The sequence below is a fragment of the Trichosurus vulpecula genome, chromosome 2, assembly GCF_011100635.1.
Source record: "Trichosurus vulpecula isolate mTriVul1 chromosome 2, mTriVul1.pri, whole genome shotgun sequence".
In the NCBI taxonomy this organism is placed as follows: Eukaryota; Metazoa; Chordata; class Mammalia; order Diprotodontia; family Phalangeridae; genus Trichosurus; species Trichosurus vulpecula.
The window spans coordinates 61,507,540-61,522,183 of NC_050574.1; the positions used below are offsets into that span (position 1 = coordinate 61,507,540).

The window sequence follows — 14,644 nt, forward strand, 5'->3', positions numbered from 1 at the left end:
TTTTGGTTCAAAGAGCTATTTGCAGGAGACTCTCTCCATGGGTGGAGATTGATTTCTTGGGGCTTGTCATGCTTGAGGACCATGAAGACCATGAGGAGCAGAGTTGGTGAGAGTTTGAGAGAAGAGAGATACTGGTCTTCTTGCTTGTATCGTCAAGAGAAAAGACACATGGTGCCAAATTCTAGTCAGGTTTCTGAAAGGAGAGAAAGATTCTGGGAAGAAACAGGTTTCTGAAAGGAGAGAAAGATTCTGGGAAGAAACTGGTGTGTAGAGGAGCCAGAAACCTTAATTATCTGACTGAGCAATCAATCTCACCAATGAAGATGATTCCATGCAAATGACCCTTTGAGCCAAGAGTTACAAAGAGATCCCCAATAACTTACTTTGCAAAGGGCAGTTTGAGCCTAATTAGAAATCAGAATTCATTGGGTTAAGAAGTGAGCAGAATCTGAGCAAGTGAGTGAGGGGTATGGACCACCTTATCTTTAAGTTTGCTCATAAATGGAAGGAAAAATATAGGATGATGGTTGAGGAGATGGCAAAGCAAGATGAAAGCTTGTCAGAGATGAGAGGGACCATCCTTAAAGTATGTTTGCAGGCAGCAGGAAAGGAGCCTGTAGACACACAAAGATATGAGGGAGAGAGAGAGAGAGAGAGAGAGAGAGAGAGAGAGAGAGAGAGTGAGAGAGAGGGAGAGAGGGAGAGAGGGAGAGAAAGAGAATGACTAAAAAGGCAAGATCCATGAGGAAGTGGGATAAGGGAACAAGTTGAGGGCTTGTGCTTGACAAAATAGGGCCACCTCTTCATCACAGACTGGAACAAAGGAGGAGGGGGTGGGGCATGATGTCAACGATTTTTGAGATAAGGGGAACTAATGACAGATGGCCTCTGTTTTCTCAGAAAAGTAGGAGGCAAGGTCCTCTACTGATAATAAAATCAGGAGCACTGATTTTATGGATGGAAGGAAAATTAGGTGACATATCCACTAAAGGCATTTGCTGTCCTCTAAGGGGCCTTGGTTTTAGCTGCACTTCCTCTCTCCTTCACAACATCTATCAAATGCGGGTCTTTGGTGGCAGGGGAATGAAGGAATATTTAAAGCACTGGTTAAGACTTTGCTTCTCTCGAACATTTTTATTTTATGATTTTTGCGCACATTTTTATTTTCTTATTTATCCGTGCTGTATTTTTTTTCCCCTAAGGGAGTACAAACTTCTTGAGGTCAGGGTCTATTTTATTTTTAGTGGTTTACATTTCCACAGTCATTTGCAAAGCAATCATTTCCAGTGGTTTGCAAAGGGTTCCTGAAAGATAATGTTTGACAAATGCTAGTTGAATGACAAAAAAAAAATGTCTAAGGCTGGCTTCAAACTCAGGTTTCTCTTTGCTCCAGGTTTATATTCTGTCTGATATTTCATGAATGGATGCCCGTGAATGAATGGCTGCAGTTGGGGAATAACACTGGAACCAGATTTGACTTTCTCTAAGCACAAGAGCCCTGAATTTAGAAGCTTGGGACTTCACTGGTGGGTACTGTCCTGAGAGAATGGCAGGAGGAAAGGCCAACCCTTCTATCGCCTAACCCTTGACTCCCGTGCGTAGAGTTAGGCCTAGAGTTTTCTGGAAAGCTCGAGGGCACCTGGTAACCATAGCAACACAGCCAAACAACCGGTCTGATTCAGCGCCTCCCCTCGCCCCCGGATGCTCTCGCCAATTGGTCGCAAGGATAGCCAATCGTCGGGCGGAGAGGCCAGCTTCTCGCGCAGTTATTGGCTGAGGGAGGCGAGGCGGGTTGGGGAACCCTGAGCTCAGTGAGTCTGAGGCTGCGCGACGGTGGCCGCGCTTCCGGTTCGACTGCGGAAGGAAGGCGCAGACGGAGGTGGCCGCAGGGAACCGTTGGAGCGGCCCCGGGAGTGGGAGTGGGGCCGGTACCGGGATCAGAGCGATTCGCTGAGCCTAGGAGCCGGCGAGATGGGCGGGGAGCAGGAAGAGGAGCGCTTTGACGGCATGTTGCTGGCTATGGCCCAGCAGCACGAGGGCGGCGTGCAGGAGGTAACGGGGCCGCGGCGGGAGAGAGAGGGACCGGCCGACCCCCACGTGCCAGAGCTGCTCGCGGCGGTCGGGGCCCCCGTGCCCCAGCTCCTCCTCCTCTTCACCGCGCCCCCCCCACCCTTAATCCCATTTCCTCTTATCCTGGCCCCCAGATCTCCCCCTTCGCACCCTTCTACATCCTCTGCCCTTTCACCCCATCCTGTTCTCCGGGTCCCATCCCAATCCCCAGATTTCTTCTGCCCCCCATCCCTGTCTCCAGATCTCCTCTCTCCTAATCCTGGTCTCCAGAGTTCCCCCCTCCCATTTTGATGTCCAGATCTCCACCCCCCGACCCCTTCCTTATCTCCTGATCCTCCCGCCCCCCCCCCCCCGCCATCCTGCCTCATGCCCCCTCCCCTTCACCATCCTGATCTTCATTTTCACTCTCCTAATATTTTCCAGAATTCTCCTCCGTTATCTATTCTTTATCCTGATGTTCAGCTCTCTTCCTTCCCTCATTCCCGGATCTCCCTCCCCCATCCTGACTCCCTTCCAGGTCTTCCCTCTTACTGCTCTCTAGGTCTTCATGCCGACACCTTCAACCACCTCCAGTCCTCTCTCGGGATTTCCCTCCATTCTATTTCTCCGGTCCCTTCATTATTCCCCATGTTTTCCCTACTTACTCCATTCCTCCAAACTGTCCCCCAGGTCTTTTACTGCCCCCTGCGTCCCCCCTTTCCCTTCCCCCAGTCCTGTCTGCAGCCTCCTCTTCTGGCTGCGGCCAACCCTCTCACAGCCATCGTCCAGCCGGTCTTACTTTTCCCATGCCCTCCACCCTTTCATAGACAACTAGGCTAAGGCAGCAGTTAGGTTTTTGTTCTCATTTTGGGGTAGGGGAAGGGATGGTCCTCTCTCTAAAGAGGGGTGACCTAAAGGGGAACCTGCTTTTGTGGCCATGGGGGACAGAATACACAAACAGCATTCTAAAACATAACCATCCAGCTACACAAAGCTTATGTTGGAGGAGAGGGTTGGTTGTGGAGGGCCTGGGTAGTGACTATATCTGGATTCAGGCCTGGAAAAAGGCTTCCTTGAGGCTCAGAAGAAGGAGGGAGGACCGTATCCTAGATGGGCCTTAGGCTGCTCAGGGCAGGTTGAAAAATTGAACAAGTCTGTTAGACAAGTAGTAAAAAACATTTAGAAGAATCCTAGTTACTTAGCCTGTATCCTCAGCTCTTGCTCTCTCTCTCTGCCTTCCAGCTTGTCAATACCTTCTTCAGCTTCCTGCGACGAAAAACAGACTTCTTCATTGGCGGCGAGGAGGGGATGGCCGAGAAGGTGAGGCGTCAGCCTTTGGCTCCTCTGTTGTGTCCTTGCTTCAGTACCTCCAGTGCACCGGGGCTCCCCTTTTGTTTGGGAAGTTGTTCATTTTGCGAACTTTCTCTCCATTGCCACAAGTACTTAGTGAGACATTGAGGGTAGCATAGCCATTCCTTTTCTGGCCAGAGCCCACATGACCAACCATGAGAACTTTATACAGGACCCAGGATCACACAGTGCAAAGCAGTAAGATTGAGGTCTGTGGAGACCCCAAAAGGCCTTTTGACTCCCAGTAGTGGTGATGGCAGCAGCGGTGGCAGTCATTTTACATTCATTTCTTGGTTTTTGTCATTTTAGAATGAGCTTTCCTAGCATCATAGATGTAGAAGTGGAAGGTCCCTTAGAGGTCATCTGTTCTAACCTCCTTATTTTACAGGTGAGGAAACAGGCCCAGAGAAATAAAGGGACTTGCTCAAGGTGGTAAATGGCAGGACTAGTATTTCACTGGATCAGATCTGCCTGCAAACCCTGGGCTCACTTCGGTGCATACCAGTCCACCTGGGAAGTTAGCAGAGCTGGCCTTAAAACCCAGCCCCTCTGGGCCCACATCCAGGGTTCTTCCCACTAGACCACACTGTCTCCTATGATTCCTTGGGAGAGGGTCTTAGATACCATCTAGGCCAGCCTCTTCACGTTACAGATGAGGAAGCTGAGACCCAGGGAAAAGATCATGAATTGCCTAAGGCCACACAAGTAGTAAGGAGCTAAGAGCATTTATTGTTGTGGGCACTTGGGAAGATGCAGTTTTAGAGAAAACCTAGTGCGAGACTTCATAGATCCCTCTGGACAGGTGAGGGGTGAACACCAACAGAGTTAACTAATTCCCAAGGTGCTGTGATGATGAGAAAGAATGCATGGTGGATTCACAGGTAGGAAAACAAAAGTGTGGAGGTGGGAAAGTATGGGCCAGGTCTGAGGCATTCCAGCAGCTTCCTGAAGAGGCATCCCTTCGTGCCTGCTGTCCTGCAGTGTGTATAGGATAGAAGTCTAGCTGTAAATGTTCCAGTTTTAAGTAATTGTCTTCTCATATTTGTCAAGTTAAGTCAACAAGCATTTATTCATTGCCAACTATGTGCTGGGTTCGCTGAGCTGGAGATACACAGAAAGACCAGACACAGCTCCTGCCTTGGAGGTCCCCTTCTATTGAGGGGTAGGGTTGGGGGCAACATGCAAACAACAATGGATACAAAATACTTGGAAGATAATGCTGGAGAGAAAGGCCGAGCATGTGGGGGCCAGGGGGAGAGGCTTCTTGCAGCTTGGCCTGGAAGGAAGCCAGGACACCCAAGAGAAGGGAAGAAACTGTAAACACGGGACAGCCAGTGAAAATGACTCGGGTCAGTGGGTCATAGAGTACAGGGGGTGGAGGGGAAGTTGGGGAGGGCAAACAAGAGAACTTTATATTTGATCTTAGAAGTGAGTCATTGGAGCTGATTGAAATGTATGTTGGGGAAGGAGAGAGGGTGTGCTCCGTGTGTGGGGGCAGGGAGGGCAAGAGACCTGGGCTTTAGGAAGATCCCTTTGATGACTTAGTGGAGGATGAACTGGAATGGGAAGAGACTAGGGGCAGAGTATTGGAGTAGTCTAAATGAGGGCCTGCCCCAAGGTGGTGACAGCATCAGAGAAGGGGATATATTTGAGAGATCTTATAAAGGGAGAATCAGGCCTTGGCAACAGATTGGATCTGGGAAGGTGGGAGGATTTGAAGATGACTCCAAGGTGGGGAGGCTGGGTAACTGGGAGGATGGCGGTACCCTTGATAGTAATAGGAAAGTCAAAAAGAAGAGAGGGCTTTGGAGGAAGATACCTAGGGGATGTCCAGTTTGAAATGTCCAATAGGCAGTTGGAAATGTGAGTCTGAAGGTCAACAGAAAGGTCAAAGGTTAATTAAATTTGAGAATCATTATCACAGAGATGATAATTAGATCCATGGTGGTGCAATCACCAAGGGAAGCAGTATGGAAGAAGAGAAGAGGGTCTGGGACAGAACCCTAAGGGATGCCCAAGGTTCACAGGCCTGTCCTAGATGAAGATAACACCTAAGGAAACTGAGAAGGAGTAGGTAGGTAGGAGAAGAAGTAGGAAAGAGCTGGGCCACAAAAGCCTAGAGAGATTACCAAGAAGTGGGTGAGCAGCAGTTTCAAAGGCTGAAGAGAAGTCAGAAAGGATGAGGATTGAGAAAAGGCCACTGGATTTGACAAGAGATCATTGGGAATGTTGGAGCAGGCAGTTTAGGAAGGATGGGGGTTGCAAAGAGTTAAGAGCATGAGCCGGAAGGATACGGGAAGACCTCATGGACCTCTCTGGGTCAGCCGTAAAAGGGAGGAGGGAGAGGCTGACAACCAGGATGAGCATGGGCACCTTACATGAGGGTTTTGGAGGAAAGAAGTGGCCAGTAAGACAGGAAGAGTGAGATTGAAGATTCGTGGAAAGTAAGGCCAGTCTGCTGGAGGAGACGGGAATGAATGGGGTCACTTGTGTACGTAGTAGGCCCTGCCTTGGCAAGAAGAAGGGTCCCCTAATTCTGTGAGATCGTGGCAAAAGGCATCTGACTGATGTGAGAGGAAGACTGGATAAGAGGGAGCTCTCAGCAGATGGCTTCACGTTTTCCAGTATGTCATGTGAAGATAATGTTAGTACTTAGCTCCCAAAAAAGCTGTAAATTAACATCACTTTTATTGACTTCTTCATTTCTACAGTTATTTAAAGATTGCTTTGCTGATTCTGCCTAATCTCCTGACTTTCAGTCTTAATTCTCAACCCCCACCCCCCACCCCTACTCCTTAGCCCAGGTGCCTCACTAATACCTGACCAGGAAAGCCTGCGAATGAGTGAGAAGAATCTTGGAGTCACACAAGTCCTTTTCCTTCCCTTGGCCTGAGTTTCTGTGAAATCTGTGAATTGAGAAGGTTGGAGCTGATGACCTCTAAGGTCCCTTCAGCATGAAATCTGGGATCCTGGGATCCTGTCTGAAACCAAAGGCATCTTGGGATCTGAGGAATGGCTCCATTGTAAGGGACCAGGTGATCAAGGTGCTGAGATACTGGGCCAGTCACCCATCAGCACGCCAGGCCCCAGTGTAGATGCTGTGGTCACTAGTGACAGAGGCCCCCTTTCCCAAACGAAATTGGCCACGTCCCCCCGTCCATGAGCAGCGATGTTGGGTATTCCACAGCTCACTTTGATGTGGCCAAGCCAGCGGGCTGTGGGTTGTTGTGGGAAGGACACGGGGTTCTCTTTCCAGCTTTCCCTCTTCACTGGGTGACCTTGGGCAAGTCACCTCTGTCTTCTGGGCTTCAGATTTCTTCTGTGTGAGATGAGGGGTTTGGCCTTGGGTAGCTCTGGCCCTTCTTTGTGTCGATGGGTATGCTTTGTACGGTATCTTTTAGCTCTGGCATCATGAATATCCTGTTTTCCCTTAGTTAAATGTAACTTAGACACAAATCTTAGATATAAAACACGGTCCTGAAAACAGTGTCCAGAAGAGTATTGGTTCAAGACCAAGTCCTCATGTTCTGCTATGTTGGTAGCCAAGTCTAAGGTTTTTGTGCCTCACCATCATTTCCTTCCTCATCTTTCCCTTTGCTGACTATCCCTGCCGGACACTTCGGGGCTCAGCAGCTCCTTCTGTTACTCTGGTTCTCACATCTCTTCTGGCTCTGTTCACTTGGGTCTGCATCAGGTTGTATGGATCTGTGAATTCCTTGTGTTGGTCATTGCTTTGTTGTCATCAGAATGTGGCATGTGAACACGCCCTCCCCTGCATTCAGTATTCTGGTGAGCACAGCTCTTGTTTCCAGCCTCTTCTTTCAGGCAGTTTCAAAATGTGTGGATTTTCAGCCTTGTTGGAAGCATTTCGTCGTTTTGGAACATGGGTCTGTCTCCATTTTGTTCCCTCTGTTTAGTGTGACTTTGAGGAATGGATTTGCTGCCCTCCCTTAGTCCCTGGTGTTGACAGAATCACCTTCCCACTCTGATTCCCTATTTCCTCATCTCTAAGATGGTGATAATAGTGGTAGCACCCCCCTCCCAGGGTTGTCATGAAGTTAAATGTGAGCTGATACAGGAAAAGCACCAGCTGGACTCTGAAACCGCACAAGGCTTGGTTGCCACTGGGCATTGCCATGCTCAGCCCTCCAAGGTGGGGCTAGACAAATTCTGATAGGCAAGTGCCAAGGTCCCCGAGGGATTCCATCCTGGCACCATGAGTTTGTTTCGTTTGGGTTCTGGTTTTTAGTTTTCTGGCTAGGCCTTGCTTGAAATAGAGGCCTTGGCCCTCCTCACCTCATGAGGCTGAGAAATAGCCCTCTTCTTGCCAGTGATGTTGGCCAAATTAGCAGATGGGTTGAAGGGACCTGTGGCCTTCATTAAGGGTCACCTTCTTGAGGTTGGCCTTTTCTGTGCCCCTGTGCTGCCACCTCAAACCCCCTGGCCCAGAGTTCTCTGTGAGGCCTATAGCTGAAGCCTGGCTGCTGGGCAGAGCTTCCAAGGGGAGGATTCAGGCCAGAGCAGACAGTCCCTGAGTCTGCGCCATTCCTTGGGGGGGCTGCAACTGTTAGACCAGGAAAGTTTGGCTTTGAGTCCTAGTTCTGCTACTTAGCGCTTTGACCTCTTTGGCCAGTGATGGACTGAGCTGCTCAAGTCCTGTCTGCCCCCCCCTGCCCCCCATTGATCAGATATGGAGAATAGTGGGGATTAACCTGCTCAGAGTTGTGGCAGAAGTGCCAGGGAAACTCAGGGCCAGAAGCTAACTGGGAGCTCTGCCTCAGTGCTCTGCTTCTTCTCTACTTCTGACTGGAGGGAATTCCTTCTTCTGACTGCCTCAGGGTTCTGGGCCTGTCACTGGGCAGCTTTTAACAGTTTTTTTTAATTGTTGGATAGAGGTTTAGTGCAGTAGTTAGCCCATTTACAAATGACCCAAAGGTGGGGGGACAAGCAAAAGCCCAGTCTCCAAACTGGCAGTCAGAATCAGATAAGATCAGATAGAATCGGGATGAATATAAAGCCTTAGACCAGTCAAGAAAATCAACTTTTGAAGTCCAGGGGGGAGGAAAGGATTCATCTGAAAAAAGGTCCGGCGTGGGGTTGGCCTGCCAGCTTAGTGTGAGTCAGTAATATTAGAAAGCAGCCAGAAAAGTGACTGTAGCCTCAGGCTGTATTAGAAGCCATCTAGAGGCCAGGCCAGGCAGGGCAGGAAGGTAAGAGATGCACAGATTCCTACCCTGGTGTAGCCACATCATCAGGACTCTGATGAGCTAGATCGGGTGAAGGAGCTAAGGATGGTGAGCCTGGAAAAGGGGACACCTGGGGGAGGGGTGGGGATAGAAGAACGAGCCCCAGGTGTCTGAATGGAAGAAACTCCCACCCCCAGCTGTGGTCAGAAGTGGAGTAGTAGGCTGGGGGGTGGGAATAGTGGTCTCCCTCAGACAAAGGCTGGTTGCAGATTCTTACTCAGGGATGGGATGGCTTTTTAGGTCCCTTCCAACTCTGAGAGGCTGTGGTGATGGTGGCAGCCGCCCTCCTCCCTAATAGTTGGGTGTCATGGAGCTCATACCTTTTTTCTGACTTACTCCCTTTGTTTTGCTCAAGGCTCCCTAGTCCTTACCTGTCTCCATTCTGCTTCCCAGACAACATCCCACTCAGTCAAGAGACAGATCATGGGCCTTGTCCTAGTCCCTCTTCCCCATTCTAGACTATTGGATGTGTCCTGGGTTGTTGGCCGCCCAGGGGATGCCTCAGCCAGGGGCGTGCCAGAGCCACGAGGATGCTTGGAAGCATCCCTTGCTCTCCTTGGAAGCCCCAGGGCCTGGTTATTCCAGGCAGGGCCCAAAGCCATACCTTGTGGCCACACCCCCACCTCCCATATCTCCCAGGCTGCTGTGTGGGTGTGGGAGAATAGCAGCCCTCTTGACATCCCTCCTCATTCCTGGGCCCCAGGTTTCAAACATGTCAGCAAAGGGGAGACTTGGATCTGTTCCACCTGTCCTTGCTGCCAGCATCAGGCCTGTGGCATGAGCCTGGATCAGCTTGAGAGGGCTGCCCAGCCGAGGTCCAGTGGCTGTTTGGCCCACCTGCTGGAGGGGTCGAGAGGGTAAGGCGAGCAGTCCCTCTCCACTAGGGATGGGGTGTAGATCATGGAAGAGACTTAGGCCAAGCTCCAGACTGTGGGGCTGAGCCACCTGGGCAGGGGGATCCTTGGTGACTGGCTTACTGCTCTGTAGCAGGCACATATCCCCCTCCACTCCCCCCACTGTTTACTGACCATCATTGAGAGGTTGCTGCCACCCCTTGCCATGGAGCCTGGAAGCCCCAGATCCCAGATGTTAGGCTATCTCTGTCGAGGAGAACACCCAGGAGAACAGTGCAGGGTGAGAGGTAGGGGCTGACCCTGCCCTGCCTGGGCCACAGGGACCATCTCCTAGCTGTAGATGCACAGAACATCACAGCTGGAGTCAAAACCGAGGCTACAGAGGACAGTGGAAAGATCGATGGCTTTGGATCCCAGCTGACCGTGGGCAAGCTCGAGCCCTCGGTGTCCTTTTCAGTAAAACGGGGTTGCAAAGTGTAAAATGACCTCAAAGACATCTTAGGTGTGGGGGCAGTCTTTGCCTTTAAAAGGTGGGTACAAAGTGGGTTACAAAGGGCTTATGGGGCATCTAGGAAAACCAGTGCTTTGCATGGGAGGTGTTTGTCTGTTGAATTTGGTTGGAAGGTGCTTTGAAGTAGCGCTCTGGAGCTGGACAGGGCCTTACTTAGCACTGAGTCTGACAGAGCTGGGTGGTAGAAGAGACAGATGGAACCTTAGAACTACGGCAAAGTGAGGCCCAGAAAGGGGAAGTTGTTTAGCTGAGGTTATGTGGCCACTTAGTGGCTGAGCTGGGCCTTGACCCACATCTGCTGCCGCCAAGCCCTTGTCGGTGCAGCCACGGTTGTTACTTTCTCCATCTCATCGTAACAGGCAGTGATTCGAAGAAAGCCGAGTCTTTTAGCTTTGCCATTTCTGGGGTGGCAGAAGAAAGGGCAGCCCCTTTCGCTGTCCAAGGAATGGAATCCCAAGCAGGAGTCCTTTGTCTTGGAAGCAGAGGAGGAGTCCTCTCTGATCCCTCCTTTCAGCCAGAGAGGGAGGGTTTTCAAGAAAACCCATGGGGTGTGCTGATCTGGAGGTTAGGAGCTGGCAGTACGCTAGGCTTGGGCTTCGGGAGGTTGACCCTAACCTTTGGGCTGTTTGCCCAAGACTTCTCTGGAGTCACCTTGGTATCCCTTACACGAAGCCTTCTCACCAAGGCCCCCAACATGGTTGTGATCCTATGGGATTCTCCATCCTCAGAAGCCATTAGAAATGGGAGCTCCATAGGAGAACTGCATCATGGGGCTCAGAGTACCAAGGGGCTGGCTCCGAGCCAGAAGCTCCACCATTTGTGTCTGATTAGGGACAGCCTGCTCTTTCGGCCTCTGTCTCACTCTTTCTGTAGAAGGGAACAATTCCCTTGTGGCCGTTATTAGATATGGGACAAGGTTTCTTCTCTGACCTAATAGGGTTGTTAAAACTTCCTCATGTTAAGAGGGAGAATAGGAAGGAAAGGTGGTGGGAAGAGCAACCTTCTCAAACCCCAACTTCATCATGAAATCACTTCATTTGTAAAACAAAGGGGTTGGACTTGGGTGAGTTCTGACATCCTGTGTTCTAAGTGTTCTAAGGGTCTTCCCAGCTCTGATATTCTGTGTTCTAAGGGTCCTCCCAGCCCTGACATCCTGTGTTCTAAGGCCCCTCCCAGCTCTGACATCCTGTGTTCTAAGGCCCCTCCCAGCTCTGACATCCTGTGTTCTAAGGGCCCTCCCAGCTCTGACATCCTGTGTTCTAAGGGTCCTTCCAGCTCTGACATCCTGTGTTCTAAAGGTCCTCCCAGCTCTGACATTCTGTGTTTAAGGGTCCTCTCAGCCCTGACATTCCATGTTATTAGATTATATGTTTTAGACTCTATCCTGTACAGGATGGCTGAGGGCTGGGATGAGCAGGGGAGGCTTTCTGGAATTTGAGCTGAGCCTTGGAGGGTAGACAGGATTGGGCTGGCTTATCCCAAGGTCCCAGGGCAGTGATGCAAGCGGATGCAGAGGAGGGGGAAAGCTCATGTCTCTCCCATCTCAGCCTCTATGTCTTCTCCTCCAGCTCATCAATGAGACATTCCGCCATCACAATCAGTTGGCCCAGAAGGGCCGTCGAGAGAAGCAGGCGAGGCAGGAAGCCGAGCGGCGAGAAAAGGCTGAGCGAGCAGCTCGCCTGGCGAGAGAGACCCAGCAGGAGGCCTCTGGGCCCCAGATCAAGGAGCTGACGGACGAGGAGGCGGAGAGACTCCAGCTGGAGATTGACCGGGTGAGGCCAGGGCCCAGGGCCTCAGGGCATGGCCTGCTTGGGCAGCCAGGCCAGGGCACCCGGGCACACTGTGTTTGTTTTTTACCATAGAGGAAGGGCGAGGAAAACAATCAGAAGGGAGACGGACCAGCTCAGCCTTTGAACAGCTCCTCCAACTCTGCTGTGAAACAGGTGAAGAATCAGGCGGGGCACCAATGGCCAGTGTGTTCACTACCTCTTCCCCCAAGGACTTAATTATTGGTTTATTTCTCTCATGCTGCCCCCTTTGCTGGCTTTTCTAATGCACTGGAAAAAGCCAGACCTGGGCCATTCTAGATTTCTAGTTCCGCTTTGCCAGAAATAGATTAGGCAGGTTATTTTCTCTGTTAAGGCCTTAATTTTCTCATCTGTAAAATGGGGATAATTCCTACCCTATGTATTTCCCAGGTCTGTCATGACCAAATGAATATAGTTGATTTAAAGGCACTTTTAAAACAATAAGCATATCCTGTGGGAGGCAGCTGGCATAGTGGATGGAGAGCTGGGTTCAGGTCCTCCCTATGATCCCTGCTGGGTGGGACCCTGGGCACACCTCTCAGGGTTTTTGAGAAGGTTGACTGCCCCCAGAAGTTTCTGTATCCTGAACCACTGGAAGGTAATCCTGTCCTAGTAGGCCTTTCCTGTGTGAAGGTAGGCTGCCAAGCAGTCCCTGTCCACTAGCGATGACCTCCAGGAAGTATGGAGGCTGAGGTGGCATCACGAGGCAGGGCCTTCCAGAATCCCAGGGCAGGCCTCCCATGCCTCAGGCTAGCCTGGTAGCAGTCTGCGTCAGGGGAGGGAGCTACGCTCCAGACAAAATGACCGGTCCCTGATGAAGGAGGTGAATGCGGTACTGGCAGTCTTTGAGCTCCGTCTTCTGGACACGCCCAGTTCTGGATTTGTCTGCCCTGCAAGGCCCAGATTGTGGTGTTTTTTGTTCTTCTCCAGCCCTGTGGCATCGCACAGACCAGGCTGGCTCTTTCCCTGAGGGCTTCCCACGGGGTGGGAGGGGGAGGTGGGCAGGGGAGCCAGGAGCCTGACCTCTGGTTCTGAGCAGGAGGCTGATGATGAAGAGGAGGAGGAAGATGAAAAGGACAAAGGGAAACTGAGACCTAACGCTGGTAATGGAGCCGACCTCCCCCACTACCGGTGGACACAGACCCTGTCCGAGTTGGATGTGAGTGGTCAGGGAGATGGGCATGTGGAGGAGGGCCCTTTGCAGCAAAGAGGCCTCACCTCCTGTCATGTTGCCTCCTCAGCTGGCCGTGCCCTTCCCCGTGAGCTTCCGGCTGAAGGGCAAGGATGTGGTTGTGGACATTCAGCGGCGGCATCTACAGGTGGGGCTGAAGGGGCAGGCCCCACTCATTGCTGGTGAGCTCTACAATGAGGTCAAGGTGGAGGAGAGCTCCTGGCTCATCGAAGATGGGAAGGTGGTGACAGTGCACCTGGAAAAGGTGGGGCCTTGGCACCTGTCTGTCACCCATGGTGGGGGATTAGGGAGGCCAAGGAAACAAAGGGATGTTTGGGGGTGCTGTAGGGAAGCTGAGGAGGCAGGGGGTAGTTTGGGGGGATTAGGGAGGCTGAAGAAGCAGAGGGATGTTTGGGGAGGTCCAGAGGGTGAGGAGACTAACGATTGCAGAGGAATCCCCCTCAAACCCCTCAGGGCTAGGCCTGGTCATGTGGGAGATTCCAGGGTGTTAACCCCAAGAGTAGCTTCCTGTATACAACCCATCTTTCTCCCCCTGCCCTCCCAGATCAACAAGATGGAGTGGTGGAGCCGCTTGGTGTCCAGCGACCCTGAGATCAACACCAAGAAAATCAACCCAGAGAATTCTAAGGTGATCTAGGCAGCTGGGCATCCAGGCGGGGCTGGCATTGGGTCTGGGGTGGCTCAGAGTGGGGGCACTCATCCTCCTTGCCTGCCTCCTCTGCCAGCTGTCCGACCTCGACAGTGAGACCCGAAGTATGGTGGAGAAGATGATGTATGACCAGCGGCAGAAATCCATGGGCCTGCCAACCTCAGAGGAGCAGAAGAAGCAGGAGATTCTGAAAAAGTGAGTGTCGGGGGCCCTGGCGGGCATCTGGGGAGGGCTGTGCTGGCCCAGGGCCAAGGCCACTGCTGCCCGCCATCTTTATGCCTTTATAGCGCCCCCACACACTCAGGGCCGTCTGCAGGGCAAGGCCAGTCCTGGGATAACTAGCAGGTACCACCCCACCCTTGGGAAGGGTGCTGGTGTTGGCACCTTGGTTTCCAACCTCTTTGGGGCTGTTTCTAGGTCATCAGTCAGTCTCTCTCTCTTTCTCCCCTAGGTTTATGGAACAGCATCCAGAAATGGACTTTTCCAAAGCCAAATTCAACTAGCACCTTGGCACCCCCAACCTTCTTTCCCTTGGGATCCTATGTCCCTCCTCCCCCTTGCCTGACCTCTTTGGACACCTTCTCCCCTGGAGGAAGGATTGGAATGCAGGGATGGGACAGGACCCCTGGCCCCAGGGTGGGCCTTCAGCCCCAAAGGCAACTCCCAGGACTGTTCCTGGAGCCTCCAAGGTGGGAGGAGAAAGAAGCTTGTAATCCCCACTCTGCCTGTTACAGAAGTAAAGGAATGTTTGACCCTGGTCCCTTGTCTTTTCATTAATGCCTCCCAGGTGCTCCCTGACAAAAGGTGGGACCCCTCCTCCTCCACTTTTTGGGCCTTCCTGCAACTGAATTGCATTGGCCCAGGCTCGTCTGGGCAGAGGTAGGCCCCTGCCCCCTAGGCCCTGGGTAAAGTCCAGCTCTGAGGCCCCTTGTTTGTTCCCCTACAGGGAGCCAAGGTCTTTTGCTGTGCCCGAGGTATCTGGGGC

The 14,644-nt window shown here is 51.8% G+C and overlaps 1 protein-coding gene across 1 annotated transcript; it reads left to right on the forward strand.

The window, feature by feature from the left end:
- The first annotated feature begins 1,789 nt into the window (after nucleotides 1–1,789).
- Nucleotides 1,790–14,416, forward strand: NUDC (nuclear distribution C, dynein complex regulator). The gene is made up of 9 exons (XM_036742511.1): nucleotides 1,790–2,052; nucleotides 3,292–3,369; nucleotides 11,579–11,782; nucleotides 11,873–11,953; nucleotides 12,858–12,977; nucleotides 13,060–13,254; nucleotides 13,555–13,638; nucleotides 13,736–13,854; nucleotides 14,111–14,416. The coding sequence occupies exons 1-9, from the start codon at nucleotides 1,972–1,974 to the stop codon at nucleotides 14,160–14,162; spliced, it is 1,014 nt and encodes a 337-aa protein (XP_036598406.1). The 5' UTR covers nucleotides 1,790–1,971; the 3' UTR covers nucleotides 14,163–14,416.
- Nucleotides 14,417–14,644: the final 228 nt, after the last annotated feature.

Bases quoted from the DNA above. Each gene is read 5' to 3' on its own strand.
- NUDC (XM_036742511.1), top strand. From the start codon at position 1,972: ATGGGCGGGGAGCAGGAAGAGGAGCGCTTTGACGGCATGTTGCTGGCT. The intron at 3,370-11,578 runs GTGAGGCGTCAG...CTTCTCCTCCAG, and splicing joins AGGAGGGGATGGCCGAGAAG to CTCATCAATGAGACATTCCG. The intron at 13,639-13,735 runs GTGATCTAGGCA...CTCCTCTGCCAG, and splicing joins TCAACCCAGAGAATTCTAAG to CTGTCCGACCTCGACAGTGA.